This window comes from Haliaeetus albicilla, chromosome Z, assembly GCF_947461875.1.
Source record: "Haliaeetus albicilla chromosome Z, bHalAlb1.1, whole genome shotgun sequence".
Taxonomy (NCBI): Eukaryota; Metazoa; Chordata; class Aves; order Accipitriformes; family Accipitridae; genus Haliaeetus; species Haliaeetus albicilla.
Window position 1 is genome coordinate 22,815,402 of NC_091516.1, and position 14,263 is coordinate 22,829,664.

General features: G+C 38.1%; 1 protein-coding gene across 5 annotated transcripts in view; it reads right to left on the minus strand.

Annotated features, from left to right (window-relative positions):
• TTC39B (tetratricopeptide repeat domain 39B) overlaps nt 1-14,263 on the minus strand; it is a 77,966-nt gene that overhangs the window by 23,312 nt on the left and 40,391 nt on the right. For all 5 annotated transcript variants that reach the window (XM_069776801.1, XM_069776800.1, XM_069776803.1 and 2 more), the window contains 3 exons: nt 5,098-5,202; nt 2,469-2,600; nt 453-529 (listed from right to left, as the gene is read on the minus strand). In XM_069776801.1, coding sequence (XP_069632902.1) covers nt 453-529; nt 2,469-2,600; nt 5,098-5,202 — 314 coding nt within the window. The remainder of the gene's footprint in view (nt 1-452; nt 530-2,468; nt 2,601-5,097; nt 5,203-14,263) is intronic.

The window sequence follows — 14,263 nt, forward strand, 5'->3', positions numbered from 1 at the left end:
AACAATGTACTGACACCATTTCCCAAAACACCTTAAGGCAAAACAGACAACCACAAAACTTAACATATTCAGATTCCAATGCAACTAATGACAAGGACATATTCCACAGCATCAATGATTCTTAAAGTTTTGGGAGCTGTCTTAAGTAAAAAAACCAACCAAACAAACAAAAAAACTAAAACGGAAATCTCTCTTCAGTCCTATAATGTATTGTGAAAGACATTCCCTTCAATTCATGCATGTTCAGAGCCAGAAAAAAATTAGGTTGAACCCCCTATTTTGAGAAGCTTTGCATTCAAATTCAAAAAAACCCATCATATAGGTGGTTGGTTTGTTTTTTTTTTTTACTGTAAGGCACTAGTCAAGTTACAGAGTTAAGCATATTCGTACACATTGGTAGGGTGGTTTTGAGCTTTTTTCACTTTATTTTAATTGTATTACAAACCACTTACCTTCACTCAACTGATCCACTGACTGTTTAGATACTAGATTGGACAAGGATTCCACCACCGTGCTTCTTTTCCTGAATCTAAATCAGTTGTACGTGGAAGAAAAGAAACCCACACAGCATGAGTGACATTTCAAAACAAACTTGAACTTAATTATTTGTAATTTTTAACCATTTCCAACCACAATTTATAGACATTCTTACTGAAGTGATGATTTGCCAATAGTTGCAATTCTTTGAGTACTCTGATCATGGCCACTGGTATGCATCTAGACGCAGAAGCCTATCCAACCTTAACTGATGTTCCAAGCGTGCATTTAATCTACTTTAAGTGTACAGTAACTTCCACCCCACTTCCACCCACCAGCTGCAGAGGTCTCTCTGACGCTGGGCAAGCCACTTGAACTGGACTTAAAAATTTTATGGATCACTTTTTTCCATTTCTTAAACTTTCACTCAGAATTAGAATGAAAAAAATCAAAGGGAGCTCTGTGTTTAATACAAATGAAAACATAAATACTTCAGTATTTTATGGCACTTTTATGCCAGATATTATGTCAAAACAGTCACATATTTTACTTTCAACAGATCTCAACTGTCCATGTTATAAACTGCTAGTTTATTTTAGCATGGCATTCAAAAAATGAATTAGTTACTATTTATAAACAACTCTGCTTGATGAAGAAGCTAAAGAAACAATCCTGCATTCAGAAAAGGAATGTACTTTGTAAGCCAGGAAGTCATTAATTATAAATGCTGAGCATTAGCTTATCATTTGTTTACACTATTCTGCACACTGAAAAGCACAGCATCCTAACAACAAAGATTATGACACTACAGGTTAACATAATGCATACAAAAAAATACGGTCAATTAAGGCACATGTAGTTCTGGCAATTCTTCACCTTGGAGTGCTTCATTGCCTTTATCTTGCATTTTATGAGTTTTGTGACAGACTAGGCCAGAGCACTTAAGAATAAAAGTTTGTATCGTGAAGAGATGGAGGCGCTCATTGAAACCATCTGAAGTACAAAGAGACACCTCATTTTCAGACATACTAAACAACATAGTTCAGATTGAACAGTGAATCCATAGCACACCTGAAAAAGAGGCAGAAACTGCTGACCCTTTATTTTCCTCAGCAGTATCTGATCATTTTGTCCTGCTTCCTTTTCTTTTGTTTGTCATTGCTAAGGAGGTGATGTTAAATGTCTAAACTAACAACATTTGGAAGTAATTTCTTTGGAGAACATTAATGATAAATTATGGCCTAACCAATATGATGAAGAACCAGTTCAGTAGAATAAAGCACTCATTTCTGGTTTTGTCAGAGTCTTGTTAAGCACTTTAGCTTTGACAACCCATTTTCTAAGGTGTTTTAATTAAAAAAATAAAAGGTCACTAATAACTTCTATTTTCTACTCTATTTCACTGTTGTTCCAAGCAAGACCAGAAGCAAAAGGTACAGATCCTTTTCTTGAAAGGAATAATAGCCCTTTAATTTTAAGGTAAGCTAAACACTTATATTTGGAACAATAATACAAAAATTGCTTTGGTTTTAGAAGAAGCCTCAGTACAAGCTTAATCCTATTAGACTATCAGGTCCACCTTTGCAAACAACTTTTATAAAAGAGTATTGTCACGATGAAAGGGAAAATTAAAAATATGGAGCTTTGAAATTGTTGATCCCCATGGAAAACAAAAAGTCATAGGTTGAAATAGCTCAGGCAGTTCAATCGGGTAGTGTCAGCTTACGTGAAGGTATACATACCCAACCAAACATTTAACTAACTTTAGAGGCCATACATGCCTAGACCTGACAAATCTGTCGTTTCCACAATACTAGGAAACATATTCTTACCCATAATAATTGGATAGTGAGACTTACTCCACCTTTCCAAATTTAGATCAGTATCATACTGACAATAGCCTGCTTTGAAAGTGTACAGACAGCTGAGATATCTTACTAAGAACACTTAGTGGATTAAGTACCTCATAAATGTTCACTGCTTGGGCTTACCTTTGGCAGGTTTGCAAAGCTTCCTTCATTGTAGAAATTCCCATTTGTATATCCTGCTGTTCAAAGGTCATAGCAGCTTGCATAACTAAAATAGTGCTGTACCCAAGGGCATGGTACATGCTATCTTTAGACCTAGGGCAAACATATAAATCTTGTGCATTTAAGCAAAACTTTAAATTACAATACAAAATTAAATGCTGAGACATTTGCATTAATTTGTGAAAAGTCAGAAGAATAAAGCGGGAAAGTAATGGACATGAGAACATAACCTAGCAAGTATCATCTTCCACTGGGTGCTACAGGTCTGCCTCCACAGGATACTGTCACAGCAAGTTCCAGAACATATCCTAACTGGGTTACACAAACATTTGCACTTAATTATATCCCATTTATAGGCTGCTGGTATATCAATTTAATTTAGCTAATTAAGCCTTGACATAAATACTCATCCATCTGCTTTCACTTAGCATAAGAAGTAAGGACATCCTTCTAACATTACTACTTGATCCAAAGACACAAAAATCTGCATTTGTGTCACAGAAAAGTCAGTACACACATGCTCAGTGCTGCATAAATGGCTACACGGAATCAGCCTGGCTTCCACAACATAATTACACAATCCAAAAAAAATAATGTTGTTGGAAAGTGGCTACGGGAGGTCATATACTCAAACCTAACAGTTGCAGCAGCACTATTGCCAACACTATGTCAGGTGAACTCAGGTTTTGTCTAACCAAGTTTCAAGTGGTTCAAGAAAATGAAGGCTGCATAGCCCTCTGGAGGCCTCTCTGGTACTGTACTATCCATGTACTTTTTCCTAATGTCCGGTTTGAACCTCCTAAGCCTCAACTTGGGGTGACTGCCTCCTGTTTTACCATCTGCCACTATGGAGAAAGATGTCTCTGTCTTTGCAGCTTCCCCTCAGTAGCTCCAGACTGCTGTTAGGTTAATGCCCAAGTCTCCTTTTTGCCAAACTAAACCAAACCCAGCTCTCACAATCTTACTGAGTCACATGTTCTAGTCTTCTACCCATGCTGCTCGCTCTCTGTTGGATCCTCTCCAGTTTCCTTGAGCTTTTCTCTTCCCCACGGAGCTACCCACCAAATGTAATTCTGAAGACAGGAAACTTCAGCAGAGTCAAGGAAGACAGACCCTTGGGCTAAGTGTTTATTTCTTAAATATATCAACACTTTCCCTAAACTTTTTACATTATTTAAGGATTTAAGTTTAACTTTCTTTAAAAGTCTACTTTTCAGTAAAGCAATTGGCGCCTCTATTTTTAAAGGTGGCTTTTTGTTTCCGTGCTAGGCTAGGTCCTCCTTTGCAGATTAGCTGAATACGCCATATAATAAGCTCAAAGTCTATTAGCTGCCAGGGACTTGAAGCATCAAAATCATGGAATTTACAGTATTTTTCTTCTTCATAGAAAAAGTCAACTAAAAGAAATACTTTACTGTAAATAAAAACACTATTGTATGAAACAAGGTTTTTTTGTTTTATAACGCAAAATGAAACACGTATGTATGAAATGTACAAAAAATATTTGGGTAATATGTCTGTGTATTTAGTAATACACGCATGCACAATCCTTGCATGTAGAATTTGGTATTTTGCATACTACCCAAAAACAATTTTAGCATGCACAAGTGCAGGTGGGCCTTCTCAAAGCGTTGCTCTATCACAAATAACACTCCGCAATGCTCAGAGAATGAGCCTGGGTATACGTATAGCTCATCTGAAAAGGTATTATTCCTGCCTACCTCCTCTACACTTGAGCTCTCCATACGACTACAAGCAAACACTTGATAGCTGTGTCATCCTCCCAAGGTTTCATTTAACCATGTTCTTCCACCTGTCCATACTGCTGACCTAACAACACCAACCTATCATTCTCAGTCTTACTATCACCAAACTGCAGAGCCATAACTTCACCTCGCTCTACTACCTCTCACTGACACATCCCTCAACATCATACACATCTTTGAGACACAGACAGGAGAAGAAGAGTGAACGGGATTCATTCAGATCCCAGTCCTAAAGAACAGCCACTCAGATTGCCTCCCCAGGCAGTCACAGGTAAGCTAGGTTTATCCTACGAACCTGTCGGTATTCTTTAGTTCCCTCCCTCTGCACTGCCATGCTTTTCTTCTCAGTGGAGCAAAGGCAACAGGGGAACCACAGGCAGAATTAGTCAGAAGATCAAAAGGTGGGTTTTAAGGGTAAACGCTACTGTGACTCAAACATAATATAAAAAGCAACAAAAAGAGTATTCTGGAGTTTTGTTCCAGCTTTGTTGTCCTGTCAAAAGCAGTTCCACTGTAGAAATTCTCTGATCAAAGATACATTGGATAAGGTCTTGCTCCCCTGCTTTTCCCCTCTGCGTGAGGAAAGACAGCTTGAATGATAAACTCCAACAGAACAGTTCAGTGCTTCATTAGCAGGTTTTGCTAATGGTCTTAAGGAGAAACAAGCGCACTGCTAAAACCCAAAGATACTAAGAAATGCTTTTGGACAAAAGGGAATAAGTAAAAACTACTGTCTTCAGAGGCCTTAAATTAATCTTCAACTACCAGACAGCATATTTTACACTATCTGTTTACAGTAACTTCAGCAAATAACAGGACCTCACCATGGACGAAGTAGTTCCAGGGCTTCAGAGAACTTATTGTTCAGAAATAAGTTCAGTGCCATTGAACATTCTTCCAGAGCACACTTGAGATCCATCTTGGATGCCCTAAAAAAAGATTCTTGTTAGTCAAACTGTAAATATAAAAACAAAATGAAAAGATTTTTTTCCCCTAGATAACACTGAAGGTCTTTTATAGCAATTTTATTACTCGTTTTAAAAATCTAGCTTTACAATAACAAGTCACATGCATAACACTTTATCCATGCTACGTGGGTGTGCCCTCTTTGCCCATTAAGTGATGTTTATAGCTTTGTCCTCCTTTTTTTACCAGTCAATATGCAATGGAGTCACTTTCACTGCTACATATGTAACACAAATACTCTGAACTTATCACTGTGTCCAAGCTTTTAACTCTCCATATCAGTACAAATGCAGTTTCAGACTGTATTCATATCTAAGTCTTGAGAGTGATGACAAAATAATATTTTCATCCAAGAAAGCAGTAAACACACTCTCACTCTGTAAACAGCTATGCCAAAAATAGTCCTGTCAGAAGCCTGCAGCTATGCCAAAAGTTTTTGTTGTTCCTAATTCACTTCAAGTTAAATCACTTGCACTTGCTTAAGAGGAAGCCATTCAACAAAACTGCTGTCTCAGCCAGTGTTGTCTGGAAGACTCGGGAGCACTCACGAATTGCTCCATGGGCAGAACTGGTGACCAACTGGACATTCACAGTTGTGACAAATAGCTAGAAGCTACTCAGCCTTCAGTGTACACAGCTGGATCTGGAAAAGATACTCTGTCCACAGCTTTAAAACAACAGGTTTAGGCTCTATAATGGGCTTTATCCAAGGAAGGTTAAGCAGTGGTAAGCAACAGATTGTGTCAATGAGATGAATATTTAAGTGCTGACCAAAGAAGAACCCTGAAGGAGGAATTTAAGAAGAGTAACAACAGAAGAGTGCAGCTGCTCTAAATCTGACAGTAACACACTTGCACACAAAAAAACCAAACCAAGAAAAAGGGGGACATGGAAATATGACTAGACAGGTTTTTACACAGAATCATCAACTTCCCCTACGCTCCTCCTCTCTCCATCACCTAAAAGCTTTGAGAACATTGGCTCTGTTTTTTGTATCCCTTCTGGGGCAGAAAATTGGGATAAGGCTAGATGACATCACAAAACACTTTTGCAGCTTTATTTTCTGTCATTTTTCAGTGCCAATACTTGAAAAATTCACCTTCTGTAGAAAACTAAAATCTCTAACACAGTTCTTGGCAACTACTAGATATTTATTATTGAACACACCAAGCGGCAAATCCTGCCCTTCATAATGAAACAGTGAACTGCCCAACAGTTGAAATCTGTCAGTTTTACCATCAGATTGTTACCAACAAATTTAAATACAATTTAAATACATTTTCTCCCATACTGGGATTCAACTTGACTACTATTTATACAATTTTAAGATTTATGTAATTTAACCTACAGCCCTTAAAAGCGAAGCATTTGCAGCTCTGCTTCAACCGTCACCACCAGCCACTGGCTAAGCTTTCCATCCTCTGGCTGGGCAGGCTCTGCAGGAAAGGTCGTTTTCCTCGTGCAACCAACCTACAGCCCCGACCTCCCGCTGTCCAACAAAAGCACCACTGTCACACCAGCAGAGAGGGGACACTGTGGCGATCCAGTCACCTTTTTTCCCCCCAAGCCTTACCAGCAAAGCGGCCGTCTCTTTTCCCATGAGCCTAGGGTTCCTGCCAGCCCATCACCCCCCCAGGCTTCACCCCAACATCCAGTCCTAGGTGAGAGCCTGGGGAACGAGCACTGCAACGTTTGCCCTACTGTATAGGGTATAGGTACGGCTACAGAAGTCTTTATTAGCCTGTAATGATTCGTACTGCACAACTACTGGAGAGCAAACCTACTACATTTGTGTTCTCTTCATTGCTGGCCTATGTCACCAATGACATACTGTCCCATTGCCACTATCAGTTTATGTTCTCTCACTTAAATACCCTTAGGCTAGATAATCCAAGTTGCCTTCCAATATTCTTAAACATATTTCATGGAAGTTATACTCTACAGCAAGTTTACTTAGGTCTATGTATAAATACAAGCCCCAATAACAAGTAAAAATCCTTCAGACAAGCAATAGCAGTATCTTTTCTCTTGTTGCAGGGAGACAAAAAAGAGTCAGCATTTTGTTGTTGTTTATATACCACTCTTCATACGCGAGGCTGCACTGGAAAATATAGAACATAAAGGTACAATTTATAATTCAGACTACACTGGCTAATCTTGGTTAACCTGTTATCTAGACGTTCATTTTTTACAAGGCAGTTCCACTAATTATAGGCATATATTATGGTCTTTTATTTTTATTCAGAAAGCTTTATGTTGTATATAAATGCAGTGGTTTTATTATAAACCTTACCTTTGAGACTACTTTAACTGAAGTGTTAAAATTGAACTGTAAAAAAACCTGGGGTTTGGCTTGTTATTTTTTTTTTTCATTTTCAAAGTCCTAAACCTTTTGGTATATAAGAATGTGTGATTCATCTCTGCAAGATAGTTGATAATCAAGGCTACTCAATGACAGAAGTGTATCTGAGTGAATCTATAGGTTTATTTTTCAAATTTCCCCCACTGCATATACCACATCAAAAGTTTCTGAAACACACCTCTCAGTGAAAAATTGTAAGAGTGAAAATGTTCAAGAGAAGGGACACGTTCCAAGATAGTTACAAAATGAGACACCATTTTCACTATGAATTCAACAGGATCATGCACAATTTTTTGCTTCCTCTTTTAACACAGTTTGCTTAATCTTTTTGATTTTTTTTACTTTCTCCTCTGTCCCAAACACCCCAATTAATTCTTTCCCTTTGGCTCCTCTTTGATGAGAGGAAAAGGAAAGCGGTATATCAAGCATATGATTTTTCATCAGAAAGCAGCAATTTGCTGTAGGTCACAAAGGATTAAGAACTTTCTTCTTCATGTTTCAGTGGACACAGCTTTTTATCTTTACGATGCTACTTGCACCGAAATTAACAGGGGACTTTGCACTTCTCAGATCTAACTTAAACAATCTTTGAAAAATTAGAACATCAGACATTAAATTGTAAATGCAAATCATCACTTCATGTTCACATCTTGCATGGATATACAGGCCAAAATAGCAAACTGCCTTACAGTTCTAACACACAGACACCTTCTACCATTCCTTGACCAAGAAAGCCATGTAGGAGACACGCAGAATATCTATCTCCTCACATAGTGAATTCATACCTTCTGTACTTTAGTTTAGGAAAAAAACCCTCAACCTATCAAGACCAACCACAAACTCATTTTCTATTTTAGACATTCTAGCTTCTAAATCCAGAAAATAAAATTACCTGGCTGAGCATTTAGTCTGGATACCTGCCAAAGCCTCAGCCTGTAACACCTCTCCATACTCCCAAAGTAAGTTTTTTTTCCAGAGCCTGGATCAAGAGAACCACAGACTCTAGATTACAAAGCATCCCACCTATTTGGCAAAGGAATGGACTTAGCACACTAATCTGCTCTACTGGTTAAAGGTTTCCCATTAACAACAATCACTAGAACAAGTATGCTTAAGATCCTACACTTCCTACTAAGTAAAGCAGAATTAAAGTGTTTAGCAAAACAAATATGAAGAAAGCAACTGTATTTGGGTACATTCAGACTCTGAATATGTAAACGAATCTGTCCTAATTAAAGTATTTATACAAGCACTAGAGAAATGTACACATTTATGTCCTCTTCAAATGTCTTAAATAGTGTGCCCTCCAAAGAACAGTGTTAAGAAATAAAATAATAATAAAAAACCCCTCATTTATAATGACTGAAAGTTTTGTAAAACACTGTTTTATTAGCTAATTCCATCTGTTAACAAATCATTTCCAAAGAAATAATTTTTAGCTAGATTTAGAGGCTGGGGTTTTTTTCTGGTACTTAAGCAAGGACCTGAGTTAGTCCCTCAGTAACATGTCATCACCACCACTGTGTGTTCCCATGCTTCTACATCCTCATTTCACGTTTGCTTTTTAGGAAATTTAAGATTCATTTGGCCATGCCTGGTTAGATTACACATTCCATTTGCTCTGCCTTTCCTGCTAGGAAAAATGGCTACTTGCTTTCAAATAATTTCTCAAGAAGGGGGGAAAAAAGGGGGAGAGTTACTTCTTTAAATACCAAATTTGCAGGAATTGTCTTGAAAAAAAAAAATCCAGTAATCAAAGCTGATATCTACCAGATGGCAACAATGAGTTTTTACTCTCTCAGACTTGCACACCACAACCATTCTGTGACCAGCACTGAAGCAGTGCCCTGTTCCAGGTCTCGTCCAATACAAATCCCAGTGGCCATATTAAGGAGGGGGTTGTTCCAAATTGCAGAGGACAGATGGACCTTCTGGTCCCTTCCCCTCACAAAACGTTTGCTAACTTTAAGGTGGGCCAAGAACTCTGTGAGCTATTGGAATGGAAGCACCCAACACGAGGCGATGACCTGCTACACCAAGCATGGAGGAACTATGAACGGTCATCTGAAGTAACAGAGGGAAGAGAACCGCAAGTGAGAGATGTATAATCACGTAGTTCGTAAAACAATCCGACGAAAGGTGGATCATTCATAACAGCAGGTGATTTAACAACTGATCACAACTTTATTCACTTAGTTGTAAAATATCTGGGTTCAGCCTAGGAAGAGTAAGAAAGTTTCCTACCACTTCACCTGAAAAGTAAGCAAATAAATTGATTAAAGTATTACAGTACCCCACCACTGTTACCATGTTTCTGAATGCAAGGATCAAGATGTAAGGGCAATGTCCTATTTCCATTGCTTCACTAGGCCTCATCTTAGTGAAAAGAAACACATTTTCTGTATCTGTACGCTGTAAATCTGCACACTTCCTATCCTGCAGTCAGCAACTGCTGGAACTTCCTTTGGAAGGGAAACCTAATCTTTGTTTTGTATAACATAGCCATGGACATGCTCACTTTTTATCAGACAGGACCGTTAGCCATCAGGCTCCCAAGTGCCACCATACCACCAACTCTAGCATTACCAGGGTACATATCAATATTTGTAAAATATTCTCTTAACAAGGTTCCTTAAAACAACACAGCCCTGGCGTCCTGCCAAAACTATCTGTTCCTATTAAATGGGTAAGCAGCAGATTCTCTCCAGCACATTGCTGTCATGTTCTTTTCCTGTGTTACAGACTAGTTCCCATGCTGCTGCCTTTATGTGTGACCAAAACCTGCAGGCAATGCAAACAGGATTCTTTACATCAATTAAGCTCATGAAATTATTGTGCCAATTCAAATATAAAATTTGTGAAGCCAGTTTTCTCAGACCCTTGTTTCTGGTAAGTGAATCATATTCTCTACCAAAGAGTCTCACTCCTGTTTAATTACTCTTCACATATATTTTCTACTGTTTTCCTACATCCTGCAGCAGAGGAACATAACTAAAAGGAATCGCTCCAATTCAGATTCATAACTTGATACCAGAACAGTCAGAAGGAAGGAACATACTGACTCAGAAGCAACTTGGCTATCTTCGCTGGCAGACAAGGAATATTTCTATGCAGAGGCTCAGAAAAAGCACATTTTTTCCTCTCCTCCCAAAACATTACAAACCAATTTCTACAGCAAGTTAGCAGACTGACGAACAGTTCAGTAAGCAATGCTGACTCACATTCTCTTTCTGACTCATGTTCTCCTTCTGACTCAGTCTTATTTTGGCAATCTCGTTTTTTCCCTACCTCCACATACAGCTTCCTAGAATTGACAGAAAATTAACACATTTTATCACCTTAGATGAGCATATGCTTTAATTTATCCTGGAGTAGACTAAATTAACACTACTTCAGTGAAATTACTATGGAATTTACACCCAGTGAATACAGTTCACTTCTAAATGAAAAAAGGAAAAGAAAAATGTGCTACATTGGGTGTTACACAAAGATAACAATGCCACCTTACAAGGAGAATAAAACACCACTGTGTTACCGTCTAGGTACTTTAAGGATACCTTTTCCCAACACACAGCATTTTTTAAAGTTTTCTCACTACTATTTCAAACTTTTATGAAAAAAGAATAAATGTTTTGAATTCCAGCAATAGCTTATGTATGTTGGGCTTGGTGCTGAGCTACTCATGAAACAGTTCTCATACAGTGGGGATATATTGCCCATAAGGAAGTTATTAGCAGCTTTAAGTAGGTTCTTCTAATCAACTACTTGGAGCTGCGATAGAAACAAAGAATAAGAATACTGATTTGAAAACCCTGAGATGTATTGGAATATTCACTATTGGGATGATAATCCTCAGGATGTACACAAAGCGAGAGCATTAGTAATTTAAAATGTCAAAACAGTTTACAGCTTAAGCCACTTTAATTTTTTTCCCTACAGATTAATTAAAAAGGGAGCATAACTACTAGCCTAAAACAAATCAAAAAAAGTCATTGCTTTAGTATTTAAAATAAAGTTGTTTAAACATGTAATGAATTAGACAATAATACCTATCTGTCCACACCAGGGCTCAGTGTAAAAACATTCCTGAAAGGCAGTTATACATCTAAAGTTAAGTATTAACTTGGTACATGCTGCTGTCTTTGTATATATACAGGACATTTGGTCAGCTTTTAATACAATCAGCCCTGGTGCAATGACCTACCAACTCTTCTCTTGAAAGAGGATTCAGGAGCTAGAAATGGAATTGCAGAAAAGTTTACCTTTAATCTAACTGTATTTTCCACATTTTAAATCACATATTTAGGACCGAGTTCCACATCACTTTATTAATATTAGCTGGACTTAAATGTGTAAACAGTACTTTGCATGAATAGGGATTACAGAATTTAGGTTTTCAACTTCTAAAACTATTTGTTGGCTCTTCTACAACACAGCCAAAACAATCAGCCTCATCTGATAAACAACATTTAATTGCCACTGACTTGGTTTTGTATAGCTACTGTTCTCACTAACAAAAGTCTCACTGGGCTACAGTTACCGAAAATATTTGATGTTATTAGTGGGAGCAAAGCAAAACTCTAGGGAAAAAAATGTGTAACTAGCAATAACAATTTAGTTTCAAGATACCCACATTAAGATGCACATCTGATGCAAACAAAAGGAATGAAAATAAGGTCTTCTAAAAATTGGGAGGTATACAGAGAGGATGCTATTTTGATAAGGATCACAAAAACAAGATGTGTTACATCTAAGAGAACACTCCCCCAGGAAATAAATACTTCAGCAAACAAGTGACCCTTAACACTTACAGAAGCTTCATCAGAAGAATCTTTCAGAAGGATTTGTTCGCTTAAACTCAAATGAAAACCATTTTGGATGTCAACCGCAGTGTCAACAGGTAGGGCAGCAAAAACTATCTGTAGCACTCCTCTTCAGTAACATATAAGCAGGCACCTGCTAGAGTATTTACTGCCAAGTTAATGATGACAAAACAGCATTAAAATGTATTATTCTCAGGCAGTTCTCATCCTCTGCAGGAAGATGGTAAGTCAAATAGTCCTAATATACTGTCAAAATCTGATACTCACTGTCGCTATTCAGAATGTTTCTATACTTTCTGAAGTAGATCTTTCCCTTTGTAGTAATGAATAGCTCAATTAGAAAACTTAGTATTTAACTGTTTATGTTCTACCATGGAGTAACTATCTTGTCATGTGTCTTAAATAGCCAGGACATGACTTCTTAACAGTAAATAGCAGCTGATCCTCACCAGAATCTACTCAATAGCTCCATTTTCTTGGCTAGAAGGCTCAGGGTATTTTTGAATGCTGCTCTACTTCAAGTGTATTGATCCCTTGTAATGTGCAAGAACAGTGGTGATTCTGATGCTTTTTAGCTGATGGGATCCCTCTTCCCCTCTCTCCCTTATTGAGGGGACCACTGTGCAGGCACACTGTGCTTCTTCCACACATGCAGCACTGAGCTCTGTGCTGATGTGTACTGCCAGGCATAATTAGCACAAAATAAACTCAAGCCTTCAACAGAGTCCTGTGGGGGCTGGAACTCACTGTCTCCCTGGAAGACTTTCTCCCAGCCAAGATCAAAAGCCGTACTCAAACGACAGTATCAAAGGTCACAGTTTACAGCTCACAGAGATATCATTAAATCATGACTTCATGTTCACGTCTTGCATAGCTTTACAGGCCAAAGTGTACTTGATGTCCTCTTAGCTGGTCTTACTGTTTAGCAAAGATCCAAAACGTTTAAAAACTGCCACCACCACATCACCTATCACTTCTTAAACTTAAATGACCCAGACACTTCATGTTACTTGCAACACAAAGACTTTCTGTCCCTGACATCCTTCTTTTTGCTGTGTTTTTAATTTTGAACTAAGCCTCAGACTAGCAGTGTGTCACTAGAACAAGGATACTTCCATTCTTAATTCTGCAATATTCAACAGTCATGCTTTAATAATGAGGAAACTGGTAATGAACAGGTTCTTAGCTCTTGATCCCTGCCAGTCATTTTCTATTCAAGCATAGGAAGTCCAGTACTAGTCTACTACTACTCTCTCTCTGCAGTCTCAGTGAAGGGAAAACAGAGTCATCCTTTACTATGACAGAGACACTTTCCTTCTGCCCAGCCCTGTAAAATAACAATAAAAACCCGTCAGAATTCTTATTTTCTTCCATTATTTTATCCTTCACCAATGTGCGCCAATTCCTCTTGTGATTTAACACCTTGCCTCCGTATGCTGTCAGATTCTTCCGGTAAGCTTTAAGCAGGAGAAGCAAACTAGTGTCTCTGCCCACGGGTAACAAATAATAAACATCTCTACCTCATCTGTTTAAGGAAACATCACTGGACTGTGATTCTGAGTACCTGTTTAATGTTCCTCCAAATAGATGGTGGTCTCCTATCTCTGTGAAATGTTTCCAGGATTGCTCATCTCCTTATGAATATTTTTGGCCTTGAAAAATCTATTAAGGACTGCATTTGGCCTTCCTTTTATATGCACTGCTAGCAACAGCAAAGATTTGCAATTTCCAGTAGGAATTGCTTTAACATTAACAGTAACGTACATCCATGTGCATCCATTATATGTGAGCAAGCATACAGAAAACTCAGCTTTTAGTTCTGCTATCTGGAAATATCTC